The sequence below is a fragment of the Chaetodon auriga genome, chromosome 3 (genome assembly GCF_051107435.1).
Source record: "Chaetodon auriga isolate fChaAug3 chromosome 3, fChaAug3.hap1, whole genome shotgun sequence".
NCBI lineage: Eukaryota > Metazoa > Chordata > Actinopteri > Chaetodontiformes > Chaetodontidae > Chaetodon > Chaetodon auriga.
In genome coordinates, this window is record NC_135076.1 from 22,833,050 (window position 1) to 22,852,349 (window position 19,300).

The window sequence follows — 19,300 nt, forward strand, 5'->3', positions numbered from 1 at the left end:
AAGTGTTAAGAAGAAGGGGGTGAAAACTCCCACCTTTGTATTTAGTCAGAGTCATTTATTTTATTTCCTCACTTTCTCCTTCATATGAGACAGTGTTAGCATGACTGTGAAACAGCAGGCAGAGACCCGATGAGGTCAGAGCTTATGAATCGGAGGAAAGTTTCAGCTCTGACTCTAACACTTGAGCGGTGAACCTGCAGCAATACGCTTTCTTCACAAGGAGGCAGTGTTGCCTCCTTTAAACTTTGTTTGGGCTCAAACAGAGGAACGAACAGAGTTCATGGTGAGAGAGCAACGGTTTATTAAAAAGATGGTACAAAGCAGCGTAACATATGATATGTGTGTGTGTGTGTGTGTGTGTGTGTGTGTGTGTGTGTGTGTCAATAAGTCTTCCTTATAAAAGCAGGTTTTAATGGCTTAATTTTCTAATATGCCTAATTATAATCTGAGGTCTTTTTGTCTTCATCAAAGTAAAACATATTTTCATTAAATCTGTCTAAAGTAAGAAAGTCCAGACTTTGGTCTGACAGCCTCATTGCTATGAAATGCATCTTAATACAGCATCAGCAGCCCCAATTAGCAGCTCTCCAATGACGTACAAGCCATAAAGTCAAACTTTGTGATTTGATGAATCGGCTGTTACTCATGCTGCTTCATAGTTGAATCAATCCAGCTTCTATAGTCAGGAATCTTAGCAAAAGTATAGATCAGCGGGTCATTTGAGTGTCGTCTGTAGCCGGAGGACACCACCCCGAAGGCCTTTCCATCCTCGCAGACCAGTGGACCACCAGAGTCTCCCTGAAAGTACAGACATAGTACACCGTGATTGCTTCAACAGTGAATGGTTTATCATAGTTGACCAGCATTTGTTTGTCCATTATGTTACAAAAATGTTCTTACCGGACACGGTCCCTTTCCTTCGTCAGAGCAGTACGAGTGTTTCTTCGGACAACGCTCTTTGTCAATGAGTGTTACGTTGACTTCCATGAGCACGTCAGACAAATGTTCAGGGTGCTTGTCTGTTACTCCCCAGCCGGAGACGATACATGACTTTGGCAGAGAGCCATCACTTTGGCCTGCGAGAGCAATGGGTTTCACGTTGTTGTTGAACTTTGCCTTGGAGCTCAACTTGAGGAAATAAAGATAAAGATAAAAGATATGAAAATCAGTCTGCAGGATTTCAGTGCTCCTGTTTATTAATGCACTCAACAGAGTATTTGCTAATAATGTAATGAGACAAAAAATGGAAATGAAAAAAGGCTAAACCAAATACAATTTATTCCTTTTACCTTCAGAAGCATTATGTCATTTATGTAATCAGCTGCATTGTAGTCTTTATGTGGAAACGCTTGTTCCACGGATATAGTCTGTGTTCCAGCACTTTCATGGATGTTGTGAACTCCCAGTGAGACTGTGTAGGACCTGAAATGACAAAATTAAGTGCAAAAAAGTTGTGTTTTCAAGTTTCTGCATTTATAAAATAAAAAAATTACAAGATTTGGGGCCTTAGAAGTCTCAGTAGGTAAACATAAAATATGTTAAACTGACCTGGCTTGGCAGTGAGCTGCAGTCATCACAAAATCCTCGTTCAGAAGGAAGCCACCACAGTGCTTTTGTTTATTATTCTGCATGTACCGCTTCAACAGCACCATGTACGGCCTGCTATGTGCCACAGCCTCGTGCCCTCCGGAGATCTCCTCTGTATGTACTGAGAACAAAGGTGCACACATTACACACATGCAAATTAAAGTGACCGAAGAAACTCGCTGAATAAGTCAATCTATCCTCGTATGTAGTTGCTATGCTATGATACCCCGTGAGAAACAGTAAACATAAAAACTAAGCTTACCTTGACCGCCAAGAGTCAGTATCAGTATGACCAGGTTACAGTGGACGAACATGTTGAGATCACAGTTCAGCTGAGCTACTGAAAAGCAGTAGCACACATCACTGACGACTTGTCTTTTAATGCTCCCTTAAACAAGGAGGAGGAGGAGGAGGAGGAGCAAGTGTTTGTGTAATTTGCAAACGATGTGGCTTTGTACCACATTCACACTTCTGCCACCTCCAGAACATGACAAAAGTTAGATTTTAATGGTACAAGTCTTTTTGATACTGTTTAATAACATGCAGTACATGTGGTTTACATGCACCAGACAGTATATAACATTATACTTATGTGGTAACACACAGCCAAGAAGGTCTTTATTGGCGTTTCATGCTCAGTGTTGACGTCACACAGCCCCAGATGAAGCAATATTCGACACGTCATAAGACAGGCAAATATAACTACTGTGTAACAGTATGTATTTCTTTCATATGCTGGTGTTTACAGTCCAATAAGCAACATGACTTTCAAACAACAGTTCAACATTTTGATTACACCAATGTGTTCTGCCTCTTTTGCTCTCTGCACAGACCATTTATCTGCATGCAGCCAAAGCTTACTCAAATGTGAATGGGCCAACCAGAACGCTTCTGATAGCAAAATCTTGTCCTCAGCCTACAGATTCTGCATTCGTATGCATTTATAGAGATTATATAGAAGGTGGTTGAGAGCTGAGAGAGAACTCTGGCAGTGACTAAGTCTTAAGACAGTCTGTTCACAAGCCGTGAAAGTCATACTCCACCAGTGAATTCAAATTGATGAAGCTGAGCATCTGCAGCCACACTGTGCTCAGCCAGAGGACACAAAACTGTTTATTTTGTGAACGTGTTAAACACAAACCGAAGGGATTTCCACGCCACATGGTTTGTGCACGCAAAGAAAAACTGATCAAGCTTGGCAGGTGTTTTATATGCTTGGGAGCTAAATGTATTGAAATGTTCTACAAGGCAAAGCTCATGTCGAGCGAGACATCAGGATCCTCGTCGAGAGAGCATCCAAACCATCTTTGTGTGGTTTGGATGAAGACTACATAAAGACATAACCAGCACAATGCTTAGATTTAGGCTTTAATGTTTGCATGTCCAAACAGTATTTTCTAACATTACCTGTAACCCCTTCATATTAATATAATTAATGTCCTTGCCCATTGAAATTATGCAGACTATTATTGTAGGTTAGCGACTGTAGTTAGCCGGGCATGCTAACATTTGCGTCTTACGTTAGAGCGGGTAAACCAACAGTTTAATCTATTCCTTACACTTTCACTATTGTGTTTTTGTCGTTGGAAAGATGATTTAAAAAGAAAAACTCCGGACACTGAGAATCTTATAAGAGTGGAACATGCTGTAATTATGTTTGCTAAGTTATATTTGGACAATTGCTGTTCAAGGAAGAGGTTGGCGAACGGTCAGCTGGATGGTGTGTTTGGACAGTATTATGTTTGCTTACATATTTTGTGACAAAAACCTTTTTGGCGTAACTCTTCATGACCTGCCCTGAATGCAATCCCTTGTTTTGGCCTGCACACACCGTAAACTTTTCATTCTTGGTACTATTTCAGCAAAGTCTTTTCCATTTTTATTGTTTTAATAAAAAAAACATCTTTACTTTCGGTATGGCAGTCTCTGTTTCCAGTTTACTCAGGGTCTGGTGTTTTAAGGTACTGGTTAGTAACATTCGTTGGAAGTGCTCTTGTATCGTTTATCTTGTTTGAAACTAACAGCGAGTACAGATCAATATCACAAACCATTTCCTCTTCCTGTATTGTGAAACAGCCGTATATCCCCCCCTCACTCTTTAAGGTCTTACTTTCAATTATATATGTTCAGAGGCCAGAAAGAAGAGGGTTATGGACACTCAAGGGATTGGATGAAATGTGATCAAGCACAAAGAGACGAGAAGGGCGAAATAGGGATCAAACCTGTCAGGAGGCGAGGTGGCGAGAGTGTTGATGAAACAAAACCAAAGTGTGTCACAACCTTTTCTGACTCTGTGACAAAAATATGATCCTGTTGAGACACATAGAGACATGTTCGGGTTTGAGATGACTAAGCGGAGAAATACAGGGTGAAAGATGCCAAGCTGCTCTGTGGTACTTTGCTTTGGAAAGAGTATGAGGGAGTCTGGAGTGGTGTCGTCCAGACTTGCATGCTGAGACAGTTTGTGTGCGATGCTGTAAATTCAAAGCATCGGAGGAAACCAAAGAGTGCCGTATTGTATTCCCTCCCCAAAAGTTCTGTTTTAAAATGCAGTCACACTTCCCCTTTAACCCCTCTTCTTTCATCATCTCTGCTGCCTCTGGACAGTGTGGGGATGATGGTGGGCAGGAGATGAGGCCTTTCCTCCGTCTGCACTGTCTGCACAAGTCTTTTTGAATTTGCCCAGCTTTGCTCACACATGGACCATTTTGTTTCTAATTTCCAAAAAGTATAGATTATTATATCATTAACCATGTTGGAGTTGTGAAGCTGCAGGCTATCATCTCATGGTTATCTCTCATTCTTTGGGGGATGGGTTTATCCATGATACATGTTGAGGAGCCTGAATCACTGGATTGCATTCACTTCAATTTCTGATGGAAGTACTGAATTGGACAGTACCTTGTAGTAGTGAGTATTGTGATTCTAAGGGCACAAACACCAACCACGCAAGTACACGAACGCAGACACTTCAAGTTACGTAAGATTGATTTAATGCGTCATTGTGTTGTGGAGCGTGTCTCCTGGACATCTTAACACATGCAAGCACAAGTTACAGCCTGAGCAGCCCCGCAAGATGAAGCTGACTCCCTCTATTTAGCTGACCAGAGTGCAATTGAACACGTGTATACTGAGGTCATGGAAACTGTATGATTCGCTCTACATCGCCACCTCGTCACCATCAGATTTTGTCAGTGAAGAGTAGTAAAATGTAATACTGAAACTCTGATCTCACATTAGAGATACAAATGACTGAGTAGGTGAATACATTATGTAGAACATTATGTAGAGCAAGGAGGGCCTGTTTAATGCCTAAGCTTAATTAATACCTAAACAATCTTAAAATAATCCTTTTACAGTGTGGAAACAAAATGTTGTTGTATAATTGGAACGTGATGGAAGACGCTGTTAGCGTCCACTTTGAACATTGGCCTCTCTGTCAGATATTGCTAAAAATGCAATTACAGGCTCTGTTGAACAACAAGCAAAAACCTGATTAGGTTTAGAGTTTATAAATGAGAGCAAAGTTGCGGCTCTGAGTTGAAGAAGTGAGCAGTGAACCTCTTTGTGGTGCATCACTTCACTTTCTTCACAGGGAGGCAGTGTTGTCTTTTTTTGTAGTTCAGGCTCAAACAGAGGAATGAACAGAGGCTCTTAAAGAACATGGTGAGAGAGCAACAGTTTATTAAAAAGATGGTACAAAACAGGATCCTGCTCTCATTTGATTGAGTTTACGAGATGATGCACAAAGCAGCGATGTATTTAATGAATATAATGCCATATTTAAGAGTAATACAATATCTAATATTACATAAATCATATTTATTAAACAGTGTAAAGTCTTGAATGTCTGCTTTTAAAACCATATTTAATTTGTAAGTCTAACCTGATCATACTCTAAAATTGCAGCACGAAAAAACAGCTGTACCATAAAAAGCCACAAGCAGGTAAATCACATTGATGTACTTGCTAACAAAGTTTTCATTAAGCAAGTCCAGCATCTCAATTATCAAAAATCATCCAATATTATACTAATGAACTGCACTTCTGTATATTGAGATGATGTGATTTATCAGTGAATGTTAGGTGTATTAAATCTTTTTCCAGCATTTTTAATGGTCTCATCGATCCAGCCTCTGTAGTCGGGAATCTTAGTGAAAGCATAGGTCAGCGGGCCTCCTGGGTTCGGTTTCCAGCTGCAGGACACCACCCCGTAGGCCTTTCCATCCTCACAGACCAGTGGACCACCAGAGTCTCCCTGAAAGAACACAGCAGTTGCTTCAACAGTGAATGGTTTATGATTGTTGACCAGCGTTTGTTTGTCCATTATGTTACAAAAAAATACGTACACTGCCCGGTCCAGTTTCTCCCTCAGAGCAGTACAAGCTTTCCTCAGCACACTGCTTATTGTCAATGAGTGTTACGTTGACTTCCATGAGCACAAAAGACAATTTATTGTGCTTGTCTGTTGCTCCCCAGCCGGAGACGATACATGACTTTGGCAGAGAGCCATCACTTTGGCCTGCGAGAGCAATGGGTTTCACGTTGTTGCTGAACTTTGCCTTGGAGCTCAACTTGAGGAAAATGGAGAGATTAAAAAATAAAAAAATCATACAAATATGAAGCTGAAATTGTCTAATACATTTCCTGCTTAGTTTTTGTTCAATTGTACGCATGCATGCAATATTGCAGACTTCCATTTGAATCAATCATAGTGCATTCATGAGAAACTAAAACTGGAAATGACAAAAATAGATGCTATTAACTACAAGGATTTTCCTACCTTAAGAATCATTATGTCATTCATTAAAGCAGTTGCATTGTAGTCTTTATGTGGAAATGCCTGTTGCACAGACACACGCTGTACTCCGTTACTGTTATGGAAATTGTGAACTCCCAGTGAGACTGTGTAGGACCTGAAATGACAAAATGAATTGCAAAAAAGATAAATATCTGACTGAAATAAAAAAAAAAAATTCTGTGAGAGCAATGTAGGAAATATCGAGCGCACGAAGCACAGTTGACAAACAGATATCTCAATGCATGTGCTGCATAGTGATCCATAAGTAAAGTGCATTAGACTGACCTTGCTTGGCAGTGGGCTGCAGTCATCACAAAGTCCTCATTCAGAAGGAAGCCATCACAGTGTTCTTTTTTACCATTCTGCTGGTGCAGCTCCAAAACCAGCATGTATGGCCTGCTATGTGCCACAGCCTCGTGGCCTCCAATGATTTCCCCTGTATGAACTGAGGAAAAAAAATTAAACAGACCGCCGATCGTTATCAAGCCCACTGATGTCCTTAATAAACCAAATACATTATTGTCCTACAATGAATCTAGTTCCTCATCTGCAGTAGTCTAAAGCACGTTCTATATGCCGTATGTGGCCGTAAAAATGCTGCTCAACTTACCTCGGCCATCAAGAGTCAGTGCAAGCATCAGTATAACCAGCTCACAGTGGATGAACATGATGAGATGACAACGCAGCTCCACTACCGAAAAGCAGTTGCACACATCACTGACAATTTCAGTCTTTAAATGCTTCCTTGTTTTAGGGAGAGAGGGAAGTGTTTGGTAATTTGCATATGCAAACAATGTGGTTTTGAACCACATCAATGTGGAGGATGCCTCTATAGTCCTTGTACAACATTTTAGACAATGTGTGATTAAGTAGATATGTTATATATGTCTTACATACACAATATGTAATGTAACCATTATATATGAGCTGAGATGAAAATGCTAACGTGGTGATAATGTGCAGACATGACACACTGAGTGTGACTGATTTTTCAAGTCAAAACTGAAGTTATTCTGAAAGTAATGCTGAACACTCTTTGTTTCTTAAGCATCTGGCCTGGATTTCATTTTCCATCATCACATGAAATGCCACCTCTTAATTATGTCCATGCCTCAAGTAAACTTGCAGTTGAGTCAAATGGTGCGAGCTTGAGCATAAATCAGACCAGCGTCATGAACTGTGATACTGTGCGATTGGTCAGAATTTCTCCACTGATGCCTCTGTGGTCACATTCACACAGCCTCGAAGATCACTTTTGGTATTTTATGTTCAAAGCCGTGGCTTTCTCGGAGGAGCCTCTATGTCTGTCACACAGCCCCAAAGGTAACACTATTCTGATGTTATCACGTCATAAGACAGCGCATAAAAATAGGATTTGTTTGAGAGTGTGGTTCGTGGAACTTAAAGTGAAATGTGACCCCCGAGCTACCAGAGGAATGAAGAAGTCATTAGGATCCTGTTGGAGGGAAAAAGAGATCAGTCGACAGACAAAGCAGCATTAAGCTGTAGTGAAGGAATATTTCGGTCAGCCCTTTCTTTTAAGCAAGGAGCCGCTAGCGTGAACGTAGCGTAAATCAAATGCAGTTCATTATGTCTGTTCATAGCTTGTGGGTTCGTATTTGTTTCAGCTTGGCAAAAATAAAGGAAAATACACTTGTGAGGTTCTGACTGATGTAAGCCAATGAGAGATGACAGGGAAAGTTGGATGTTAACTCAGAACAGCAACTTTGGATCAAACATGAATGAAGCTCTGTAACAGAAAGATATGAAGAGATTTGTGACACTGAAAGGAATGGTGGCTATAACCTGTTGCCCAAGCCTGAAAGTATGCAGCTGACTGACCACAGAGCGCAGATACGCCTGCTACATCGCTTCCTCAGTCTAGACTCAAGTATGTCCCTCTTATATCTTAGTCACAAACTTTATTGTAATTGTTTTGAATGATGCACAATAGAGTTTTCATGTGTTGGAGAAGGGGGAAAAAAGAGGAGGTGGGGGAAGATGAGAAGGAAAAGAGAGAACAGGTTTTTGGGATGTGAGTTCCTGGAGTCCAGGGCAGTAATGGGAATTACAGAAGGAGATGCAGAGAGGAACTTGCTTGGTAGAACAGGGCCTTTACGGTTAGCCCGTCACTTTTATGGGGACCCCGGGGCTGAGAGGACTGGCTGGTTTAGCCATTGGACTCTGCAACAGGGAAAGAGGGAATGTAATAACAGCCATGAAAACCCATCAATCACAGCGCAAATTACATGTTTATTAAGAAGAAAGGAAAATGGCAACAATAAAAGCCAACAGACAGATGAACAGACATTCCTAGAACAGTCATGATCGATCAAACCGTGGGCTTAATGGATTCACATATGGTAACTGTGGCCGTGCTGATGCGACACTGACTGTGCTGATAGTGGCTGACTCTTCGCTTTTTGCACAATGTAGTCAGAGAGTGAATCAACTTGATGCTCCAATGACAGTTCCCTTTTTGTCCCTAAACGAAAGGCCAGTCCTCACAACACAACTGTGTAAACAGATTTTTGTCCCCACAACACGAGTAATACACATTCGCAGACACACTTAGGTTAGCTCAGCCTCTCAGGCAGCAAAGCTCAAGAACTGCTGACCTCACAAGCTGATTATGATTTAGATTTAATCTGTTTGTTGACACGATCGCTCTTCAGTTGCTTAATGTGATGCCAACAGAACACTGACGATGCAACGTCCTGCACCTGTTTCATCACAGAGCTGAGTTTCACTTGAAAAAAAAATCTAATTTAATTATTTGTACAAAATCTTTTAATACTGTATATACAGTACTGCACTAAATCAAACTTACACTTTGTTAAACAAAGATTAGTTTGTTGAAAAAACATGATTTTCTACCGAATAATTTGACTGAAAGATTAATGAGTCGAAACAGGCATTGACAATCTGCTCAAGCAACTGCCAGCTACGAGATAGTTTTCTTCAAATACGACTTGAACATCGATGTCTAAAATTCACACCAAAATTGCTTATGATGCTGCCTTTATCGCGGTCTTGATGTTGACAGTCATCTACGCTCCACTCCAACAGGAAACTGCAGAACAAATGGGACACGTATGCATGTGGTTTGATGATCGGCAGTGAAAATTTCCCTTTTCAGAGATTGAACATGCTGCTGCATTTTCTTGTTTGTGAATGCATACATGTGAGCAATAATTCATACGTCCTTTAACTGAAGGAGATCATTAAATCTGCTGCTTAATAAGATAAGAAACCATTAAAATACTTATTACGATGACTCTATAACTCAGTGCTTAATACCTAATCAAGGCCTGCCTCTAGCTGTTACAGTGCAGTAAAAGAGCAGCAGGCATACAGATGAGAACGTCTCTCAAAGCTTTGTTATCAGACCTTCAGCCTCTCTAAATAATAATTCATGTGTTCATTTTCAAGTTTTCAAATCTGTATTTTCACAGCTGGAAAGGTAACACTACACCCAGAGAGTCTATAAGAAGAGAGAGAATAGGAAGCATTCTCGGGTGCACCTGTGATTTCAATAAAAGACTTTTCTTCCAAGGCAGGCTTTGACTGTTTATACTCACAGTTACATACGCGCTCTCCAGATTGACTTTGACAGACTTTGCATAATGAAAACATCCAATAAACTGGAAGAAGATGTAGAAGTTGGGAGCTATTTTAATCTTGCCAGGAGCTTAATTGACCCAAAATACTGTCAGACAGTGTGTTTTTGGACATAATGCAGCTTTTGTCTGCCTGACATGCCTAAAGTGCATCATTTCTCTCGATATCTTCATTTTATGTTAATGTAGCTGTGATGTGTAATGTACAAGAGTTTCATCCAAAATGTTGGAGCAAAAAGAAGCAATAAAGCTCTGATAGGTGTTGATAGTGAACATGTCAATATTCATACATCATATATGTGTCACAGTACTGTTGTGAACACAGGAAAATGTGTTTTTCTTATCGAAGTATGCGTACTTCTACTGTCTCCATGGCAAAGAAAACACTTTGTGTGTACATCCTTTGAAGGGAAATCGTGTGTGTATGTGTGCTGGACACATTAAATGAAGAAAAGGAATTTAAGAAAGTTCACTTTCCCACCACAGACTCACATTTTCCCGAAAGGACCTCTGATGCAAACATTGGCTTCTCATCTGACAGACAGTCCTACCGCACTGACCGAAGCTTCGGGAGATTAGGGCTCGAGATTCAAACCTATGTCATCTTACGCTGATTTATGTTACTTGTTCGACAGCTTCCTGTCAAGAATGCGCGGTAATGTGTGTTATTCTCAGGCAGCACATGAGCTGATTCTTCAGTCCATCAGCTGAAGGTTCTTGTGGACTTCAACCATAAACAAACTGCATCAGGGAACATGTTTGATTTCCTGTCTGCAGTTTTCCTCACATATCACAGCTGACCAGTGTGGTTGTGTTAGCGCCCAGTCACAATATTGACCCAAACAGTGAAAATATGAATAGGCAGTTAATCACTACATGTAACTACCTAAGAAAACCACGAGTGACTCAAGTAACATGGCCAGCAAAAGAGAGAGAGAAAAGAGACAAATAATTTGAATGAGCCTTGAACGACATAAATTATGTCAGCTCTACGGGTGTTTTTCTGTTCTGCCTGAGCCATTTCAATCCAAAAAACATATGGTGTCTATCCGCTTTCGACATGGGATTCATATTTAGATGTATCAGATTTAAACCAGTATAATAAGAGGATGGGAATTTTCCTCTTTTACCTTCTTTCATTTTGTTGAAGAATGAAGCTTTCCCTAACAAAACAGTTAGGCCTCATTTTTACGAGAAAAGTGATACCAGTAGCTCAAGGTTTTCATGTCTTTAGTTGTGCTATTCATCAGGCCTTTGAAGAGGACCTGTCAAAAATGAGGAAATTGTGTAAACCCAGTTGTAATTACTAAAGTAAACAGCATGTTCTCTGAAGACCGGCGTGTTGGCCTGTTTTCGTCTTAAGTAAGGATATAGAGTCAAAGAAGTGAAGATCTAATTTCATTTCCCCACAAGATATCTCACCTTTCCCTGTGCTCTGCTCCCACTTGTTAATGCTGCTATGCCTGGAACATATGCAGTTTATAGTAGCAGATTTATCACATCAGCACAGCTTCCTCCACTGCTGTCCTCCATTTTTATTTATTAGCTCACTGTAGTTTACTGATCAATAGGGAATGCAATAGGTCAAGCTGATGCACCCTCTGCAAGACAAGCCGGACTACTTTAAACAGTCTGTTGTGCTTTAAATCTTGACAGTTAGTTTTCCCACTTTAGGTTGAAAATAAAAGGTGACAGCCATGGTAGCTAGATAAGCCTTTTTCACATGGGCAGGATTTTCAGGGTTTAGAAAACCATGAATTCATATCATGAAAACATTTTGCCAACAACGCAAACCGCATATTTGGGGTGATGTATAATAAATATTTGGGGTTGTATATTGCGCCTCCCCTCAAATACACCCTGGCCTCTTTCCTCTCAGGCTGCTCAAAGGGTCAGTTCACCCAAAATAACCTTTAGCAGTATCTATCCACCCATAGAGTTAAGCCTTTTTGTCCAGTTTTGTAGGTTTAAGATTAATGGAATTTCATTTGTGATGCTTTTAATCAGTCCAGAACAGTGGAGTTAGATACATAATATGGAGAATGAACATTTTGTACAGTTTTCATGGGAACATTTCCTGCCCAAGAAGCAGTCTACATGAAACTGTCCATACTGAAGTCTGTTGCAATTTGCATCTCCATTGTATTGGGAGAAATTATCACCACCAGAAGAAAGAAAGACAAGATCGCACTCCAGCTGGTTGTTGAAAGTTGGCAACCCTGCGCATGTCCCAAGCAAAATGTCAGCATCCTCATCAGTTTATGATCCATGTGGAAGACAAAAACATTGTTCTAGCAGTGTAGAGGTTCTTTGTTCTAGTATTATACGTAAGATAATGAAAAACATAAGACTGAGCAGCTTCCAGGTGTGAATGTGTCACTGTGTGAATGTGATCAGGGTTTTCCAGTGAACCACACCTGGTCAATGATAATAATGATAATAGATTTTTAGTTTATAGTTCATATTTTCAGTATTTTTGAACGTTGAAAGAGGAAAAAGATGAGATGAGCACTAACCAGTATGCTTGGTGAATGTCAGATAATGAGTTTGGCTAGTTTTGCTATGAGCGTTAGCCTCCACCCTGAGGTGCCAGTCGTGCACAGATGTTTCTCTCTCTCTCTCTCTCTCTCTCTCTCTCTCTCTCTCTCTCTCTCTCTCTCTTTTTAACTCATCATTTAGCCCCACAAAATACTGTGGTATGAAATGCTCTTTTGTCTTAAAAGTAACACTGGGTTAGATCACTAGTGTAGGTAATAAGCTAATTAGCCAAACATGCTAACGTTTGCGGGTTACAGTACAGGATACAAACACACTGTTGAATCCATTCTACACTTCTGCTCCACTTTTTTTGTTTTTGGATAGTGTTGAACAAAGACACCCCCAACCATTACACCACCTCTAAAGCTTGACAGGCCCGCCATGTTTAGTGACAGGGTTAAGATACTATTGGAAATCACCAATTAGCAAGTGGTTAATTCACATAAAGGATTTTTTTTGCAGTACGGAAATCCTCCCTGAATCAACATAATATAACACAGGGTGCCAAACACCCCTCTTTCTTAAAAACACACAAATATGCATACACACATGCATTCATAGAATGCCTTTGTAGTGTGTCTTCTCATCAGTGTGTCGCAACACAAAGATCCAGTACCCTGACCACAGACAGCGCCCCTGAACCAAAAACGCATCGGTCAAACGGTGTGGAAACAAAAACAGACCTGTGAAAGGGTGCTGTATAGGTTTTCTTTGTGGTGCAAAAGAGGTCTGTGAGTAGGCAACATAAGACTAATACATCAGCTCTTTTCACAGAGGGCAAACTCGGGGTCAGATAGGAATGGTAAACTGATATTTAGACATTCCCATTAGCCCCAGTATAGCTGAGCGAAATGATCGAAGTGCCAGATGTGCAAGTTAGACTGAGCTTGGTCTGACAATGTCATATTGGGTCATGGTATCATCTGCAGCCCGTTGAGCTCAGGACAGGATCCATTTCTATTTTTGTGATGGATCATGAGCAGATATTCTTTTTTAATTGTTTTCTGAGAAAAGCAGACTTGGAAAAGTCATCATTACTGTAAGAAAAACAGGAGAAGCGTGACTGGTGATTGCTTCATTTTTTTTCATATTTGATGTGCGTGTCAAAATGTAACGCATGCAAATGGAGCTGGGTTGACATTAGAAAAGTTCCCAACATACTCAAAGTGTTATTTTCGTTTATCTAATAGAGATAGGAATCAAACCACACTCCTGAACTCTTCTTCTACTTAAGGCGTCTTCACTGTGTTTTGCAATGTGGCGATTTGAAAAGAAGATATTATGATTTCTGAGAAATATCTACCCTTTTCTGTTTGTGCAAAGCAGGAATATCTGCAATGCAGCGTGGATGCCTTTTATCCGGGCCAAGCTTCACAATGTCCAATTCTCCAGAGTTCACTTTTACACAGGAAACCTTGAATAGATTGGTCCCACCAGATGGAAAAGGACGCTGGTATTCTGGGTATTTGGCAGTCAGTGGGGGAAGAAAAGGCAGGTATTTGGAGGTATTTGGACACATAGTGGACAGACGGGAGGCGGATAAAGAGGATGAGAGTGAGAACAATAGAGTGTGTATCTTTAGAGTGGCCTGCCTTGGGGTGGAAGAAGAGTCAGACAGTCTGTGTTTGTCATTAAATGGGAATTTTCAGTGGAGAAACCAGATGAGCACTTCTTATCTGATGATTCCTGACAGCTGTGATCAGACAGGAGGCTGATCACTGTGTTTGTCTGCGCACATGTGTGATTATAATGTATGAGTCCGTGGGGGCATGCTTTGCGTGTCCTTTTGTGTGTTGTTTTTGTAGTGATAATGGGACATGGCTCATTTTCTCCTTAAGACCACCCGCGCTACCACAAATGTGCTCTCTGATTTCTTCTGTTTGACTGGAGGTCAAAGTTACAACAATAGCACTCACCATTAGCCTACTGCCAAAACTTACAACAGTCAGAGTCATTTAATTGCTGAGCTGTGATTAATTCATGTGGCCTCACGCCAGAATATTTCACATTTTTTGTTCGGCTTTGTTGTGCTGTTATACAACAAAGCCAGCATGCCCTTTTTATGCATGATGTAGTAGTTGAGTACTGAACATCAGCAGTTCAGTCACTCACTCAATAGCTGCTATTTTTCACTGTCACATCTGCTGTTTACTGACCTAGCTCTGACTCCATTTGGCTGGTTAAATCAGTTCCATTTAGAAAAACTGTTCAAAAAGACAGATGATTTAACAGGAATGAGAATAAGGAGATGATGAAGTAGAGCCATGAGCTGATGGAGTGGGACAGCTGAGATGATGGGGATGACTGTTCCAGTAGGTATCTCATTCCCATTTGTCCAAAGTATATTGAAACACATAATGATTGCATGATTGTAAATCACTTTCAGTCTCTTTGGAGTGAAATAAACTTTGCAATGTGGGGACAAGTTCAAGATTACAGTTTCCTGATTTTCAGGATTGTTGACTGTCTGTAGATAAAAGCAGTCACCACTGACTGTCTGCACATTACCTTGTAGATTGGAGAAGTAAGTCACTACTGATATTTTGCGTAACTGATGATGTGAGAGACAAGATCTGTATTAGTTTTTTATTGTGTTGAGATGTCCTCGGTCATTAGTCTTTAATTTGTGCTGCACTGCTCAACAACAGTGTATAAGGCAATTTAACCACCTTGACGTTGGAGTAAAAATCTGGATTGCATGTATTTGGACCAAGTCATTCGCAGCAATTCCCTGCTTGCTTCAAGTACATCCATTCTCTAACAGTGACGTCTCTGACAAGCAGCAACGTGGCCTTAGATTTCTGAAGATGGGCGGATAACGTCGTGTTGCCAAAACGGCAGAGGTCTTGCATTTCCTGAGGCCAAGCTGAAAGATCAAAAACTATAAAATAATCACATGACTCAAGGGACTCGTGTCTAGTGCATGTCTTGCGGCCCTCACCTTCAAGCAAAAGTGTGAACCGTCCAATGGTTACCATGAGTTCATCTTTACAAGCCTGGCAATAGTCCATGTTTCATGCCTCCGTGCAGAACATCTGATATGGTGAAACTTTCCCAGTTACAAAAAGAGATTCCACTCTGATCAAGCAACTTTTAGTGCATGGCAGTACTTTTTGCTCCACATGCCTGTAGAAAAAAACTGCTGTAACTTGACAACGGAACAATTAAATGTCTCACAGTAGGGAACCATGCGTCAACAAGGGAATCCCCGACCACAACCAGTTGCCATAATTTTAGTAAAATGACATTGTAAATCCTGACATTGACAACAGTCCCATCTGTGCAGACAGTGGCCAACTTTGCCGTCCAGTCATCCAAGCCCGCATCATGGAAGAGCGTCACGAGCCCATCTGTCATGGCCTACACGATTCAGTCAGCACCGAATTCAATCAATTCCAAGTCCAAGGTGAGCTCTTTGTTGTTGGACACAGGCTCAATGTAAACAATCATCTGCTCAGTTTCTGTGATGTCCTTCATCCATCAAAGACCTGTTTTGTCAGAAATATCTTGCTACATTTGCGTACTCCTTAATCTTTTTGTGTTATCAAATAAGGGGTGATTGACATTGTTTGAGCCTCAATAAAACTTACCTGTTTTGCAATAAATAAATAATGCCAATGACATAGCTTGGATCACATTTCAGTGGGCTCCTCATTAGTTTCAAGCCATGGCACATCTTGGAGCCACCAGGGAGAAGTTTCATCTGCTCGGGTTTGACATTTCTGTGTAAGCGGCAGAACGTTAAAGTAGCTGCTCGTGCTCTGTTGTTTTTTGGTCATCTCACTTAGGGTTACCTCACTGGGTCAAATGTGTTGACATGAAAGGTGTATCGATGACCAATGAAGCTGCTGCCTGGTACACAAAAGCCCGTATTTTGCATTTCTGATTTTTGTCATGCAGGCATTCCTGTACACGTTATGTGCGCCCCTGATTATATGGTGTGCACCTTAACCATTTGGCTACCCTGCTACTTCAGCCACGTTAACGTAGTCCCCAGAACTACTTTCCAAGAAACTAAAAGGTTCCTTCAGCCCGTTGTCGTCTGCATTTCCTCCTTATAAAGACCCACAAAGGTTCTGAAAATTAGTCCATAAACAATGACAGCTGTTGTTACAAGGCAGTTTTGCACGAGGCTGTACAACAATGATGAGTGCCTAGACTTTGTCATCACTCTATCTGTTGTATGCTTTCTACTGGAACTCCACCTTGATGTGTGGAAGCACTGTGTACAAAGTGTGCAGATTTTTAAAAATGAAGGCTGATAAGATCCTGCATGTACTCAACCAATCCAAAATGCAGCACTGCAAACCCCAATCCCAAAGTTCCTGTACTTTTGGAAAGTACTAACCTCTGAGCACAGACTTTTTGGGGGGATAAAATAATGTCTCTGGAACTTAATTTAGATCCTGGTCCCTGCAGTGGAAACACACTTAAGAGTTCCTCCGAAGGTTCCCTGGGGAAAGTTCCTGTGGTGGACACGCATCTTTTGTTCATGATTAAGTTTAACTAACAAAAGTCTAAAGAAATGATACATATAATAACTGATTGTGTGTCTACAGCACATACTCATCCAGTCTGTATGCTCGAATGCACATGTTGGTGAACATTATTTTGATGCAGAAAAGCCTCGTCCACAGGATTAGAGCATTATGACCTTTGGAAACAAACATTGTTTCGCCTTGTACTTCTTTAGTTTCACGTGCTTCAAGGATACACTTGCCTGCTCTGCCACAGAGATTCATGTCTGGCTTTCATATTACAGGCCACTCGTGATCTGGGAAAACAAATTGTGAAATAGGGCAGTACATAGCTGGGGTCAAGTGCAATATCAGTGATGTAAGAATCATAAGCCATTTTGAATTTATTATTAGGAACTACTCTCAGAAAATCTGACGTGGTGGTAATTTGTCATTATGAGAATTTCTTATCTTATCAACTCACACACACAGTTGCAATGCTTTTTAATCACTGTAGGATGCCTATGACTCACGAAGGCTGCTGCACACTTCTCGAGTATTGTGAAAAAAATAAGGAGGTCAAAATGTTGACTCAAAGTTAACTTCCTACCACTTCTGCAGAAGTGTTTTAGCTGCACAAGCAGTATAACCTGTGGAAAAGAAGAGTAAGCAGTCAGGATTGAGGGATGGTATTTGGAGCAAAAGAGTCGGCTTGAATTCACCTCTTTAAAAAAATATTCACAACTGCAGTTTCAAACGACTGTGCAATAAGTACAGATTCAGCAAACCCATACAAGAAATCATTTTTAACTTGGAGGAAGTGGAAATTTCATATTATCCCCATTTGCTGAAGTCATTTAAGTCTTGTGCTCATTTGTTCTTCTTTTCCATCCTTCCGCCCATCAAACAAGTAAAACTAAAGAAGTAAAAGAATGAGTCTGCATCAGGCGGTCACGTTAAGTGACTTAGGAAAGTTACATAAATATTACCTGTATATACTTTTTTTTTTTTAAGACCCACTGACTTCATTGTGTCTTCCCACGTTCTGACACCAAACCTACACCTTTGCTGCATCCATGGCCCAGATGAGATGAGATCTGAGACCCACAAACTGAAACCAGTTTATAAAAGTATGACATGCAACCTCTGTTTATGCATCTACTTTGTAGTTTACAAGAAGCATAGATTAATATCATGAGCCACATCCTCTGCCTCTGAGTCATGAAGGAGCAGAATATCACAACTTCATTATAGCTCATTCTTTGAGGGTTTATTTCTAGTGACATACTGTATGTTCAGGGGCCAGAATGACCCCATTCCCTTCAGATGCTTATGGAAATATTAAATTGGACAATCGCTGGACCTTTGTCCATCCAGATCTTAGACTGGAAAGACACTCAGCACCTAATGAAATGTTCCACTGTGACTCTAACGCTCCTAGCTCACACTCAAAGAAAAGTCAGTAAGACATGAAGGATTCTTTGGGCAATATGCAGGTTATTCCAATCTATAGCTCCTGCCTTGACCTAGTTTTTAGCAAGTGCAATTTATTATATTTGCCAGATCTGAAGTGAAATATAGGAACACGTGTTAGACCAAAGGTGTCTGAGGTCAGGGGAGATTTAGCCCCAGATGTTAGTGAAGTGTGGTAACATAAAACTGCAGCTTATCGCTGCTCTCACTGGCTGCAATGAATTATGGGCCATTCAGTAGTTACCTGATCATATTCTCAACAAACAGTGATGCATTTGGGACCAGAATCAGGTTTGTTCACCAGCATGTTACAAAAAGAGGAAGACACCCCGACTTTAAAATCAGCACAGGATTACCAGCGAGACAAAGCTCCTGATTTCCAGCTGCACCTAAAAAATCAACATTCTGTGTGCGTCATTTGGTTCGTGGTAGTCGGCTGGTGGAAAGTGGTTTGGGTATATGCTCTACTTAATTATCAACAATCATATGCAAAGATGAGGGCTGTAAGGCACTAATTATTTGTGGTAATCAGTCGGTAGAAAGTAGTTTGGGTATATGCTCTATGTCATTATCAACAATCAGCTGCAAAGATTAGGGCCTTAAGGTGGTAATTATTAGCCGGTCATGTCCCCTTGTCCCCTTGTATAAGGAACCTGTCTCAAATACAGCTTAAAGAACTATATTTTTTCAGTAGTTGTTGTATTTTTACAAATTTGCAATGTGTATCTTAGATCAACTTTGTTTAATCAATTTACCTGTTACTGGCTGGTATCTGGTAAAAGTGGTGTTTTTCTCACTGGGTTCAAATATTGGGTCCGAAATGG

General features: G+C 40.7%; 2 protein-coding genes across 2 annotated transcripts; both read right to left on the minus strand.

Annotated features, from left to right (window-relative positions):
- Positions 1-372: 372 nt before the first annotated feature.
- On the minus strand, positions 373-1,938 carry LOC143318540 (granzyme G-like). The gene is made up of 5 exons (XM_076726945.1): positions 1,850-1,938; positions 1,549-1,708; positions 1,290-1,422; positions 901-1,128; positions 373-798 (listed from the first exon to the last, which is right to left on the minus strand). The coding sequence occupies exons 1-5, from the start codon at positions 1,899-1,901 to the stop codon at positions 640-642; spliced, it is 732 nt and encodes a 243-aa protein (XP_076583060.1). The 5' UTR covers positions 1,902-1,938; the 3' UTR covers positions 373-639.
- A 3,507-nt stretch (positions 1,939-5,445) lies between these two features.
- Positions 5,446-7,092, minus strand: LOC143318559 (granzyme B-like). The gene is made up of 5 exons (XM_076726969.1): positions 6,999-7,092; positions 6,674-6,833; positions 6,371-6,503; positions 5,937-6,161; positions 5,446-5,845 (listed from the first exon to the last, which is right to left on the minus strand). Exons 1-5 carry the CDS (start codon positions 7,054-7,056, stop codon positions 5,660-5,662), a joined length of 762 nt encoding a protein of 253 aa, XP_076583084.1. The 5' UTR covers positions 7,057-7,092; the 3' UTR covers positions 5,446-5,659.
- Positions 7,093-19,300: the final 12,208 nt, after the last annotated feature.

Bases quoted from the DNA above. Each gene is read 5' to 3' on its own strand.
- LOC143318540 (XM_076726945.1), bottom strand. From the start codon at position 1,901: ATGTTCGTCCACTGTAACCTGGTCATACTGATACTGACTCTTGGCGGT. The intron at 1,709-1,849 runs GTAAGCTTAGTT...CTTTGTTCTCAG, and splicing joins ACTGACTCTTGGCGGTCAAG to TACATACAGAGGAGATCTCC. The intron at 1,129-1,289 runs GTAAAAGGAATA...TATTTCCTCAAG, and splicing joins ATGACATAATGCTTCTGAAG to TTGAGCTCCAAGGCAAAGTT.
- LOC143318559 (XM_076726969.1), bottom strand. From the start codon at position 7,056: ATGTTCATCCACTGTGAGCTGGTTATACTGATGCTTGCACTGACTCTT. The intron at 6,504-6,673 runs GTCAGTCTAATG...TTGTCATTTCAG, and splicing joins GCAGCCCACTGCCAAGCAAG to GTCCTACACAGTCTCACTGG. The intron at 5,846-5,936 runs GTACGTATTTTT...GTGTTCTTTCAG, and splicing joins GAGAAACTGGACCGGGCAGT to GGAGACTCTGGTGGTCCACT.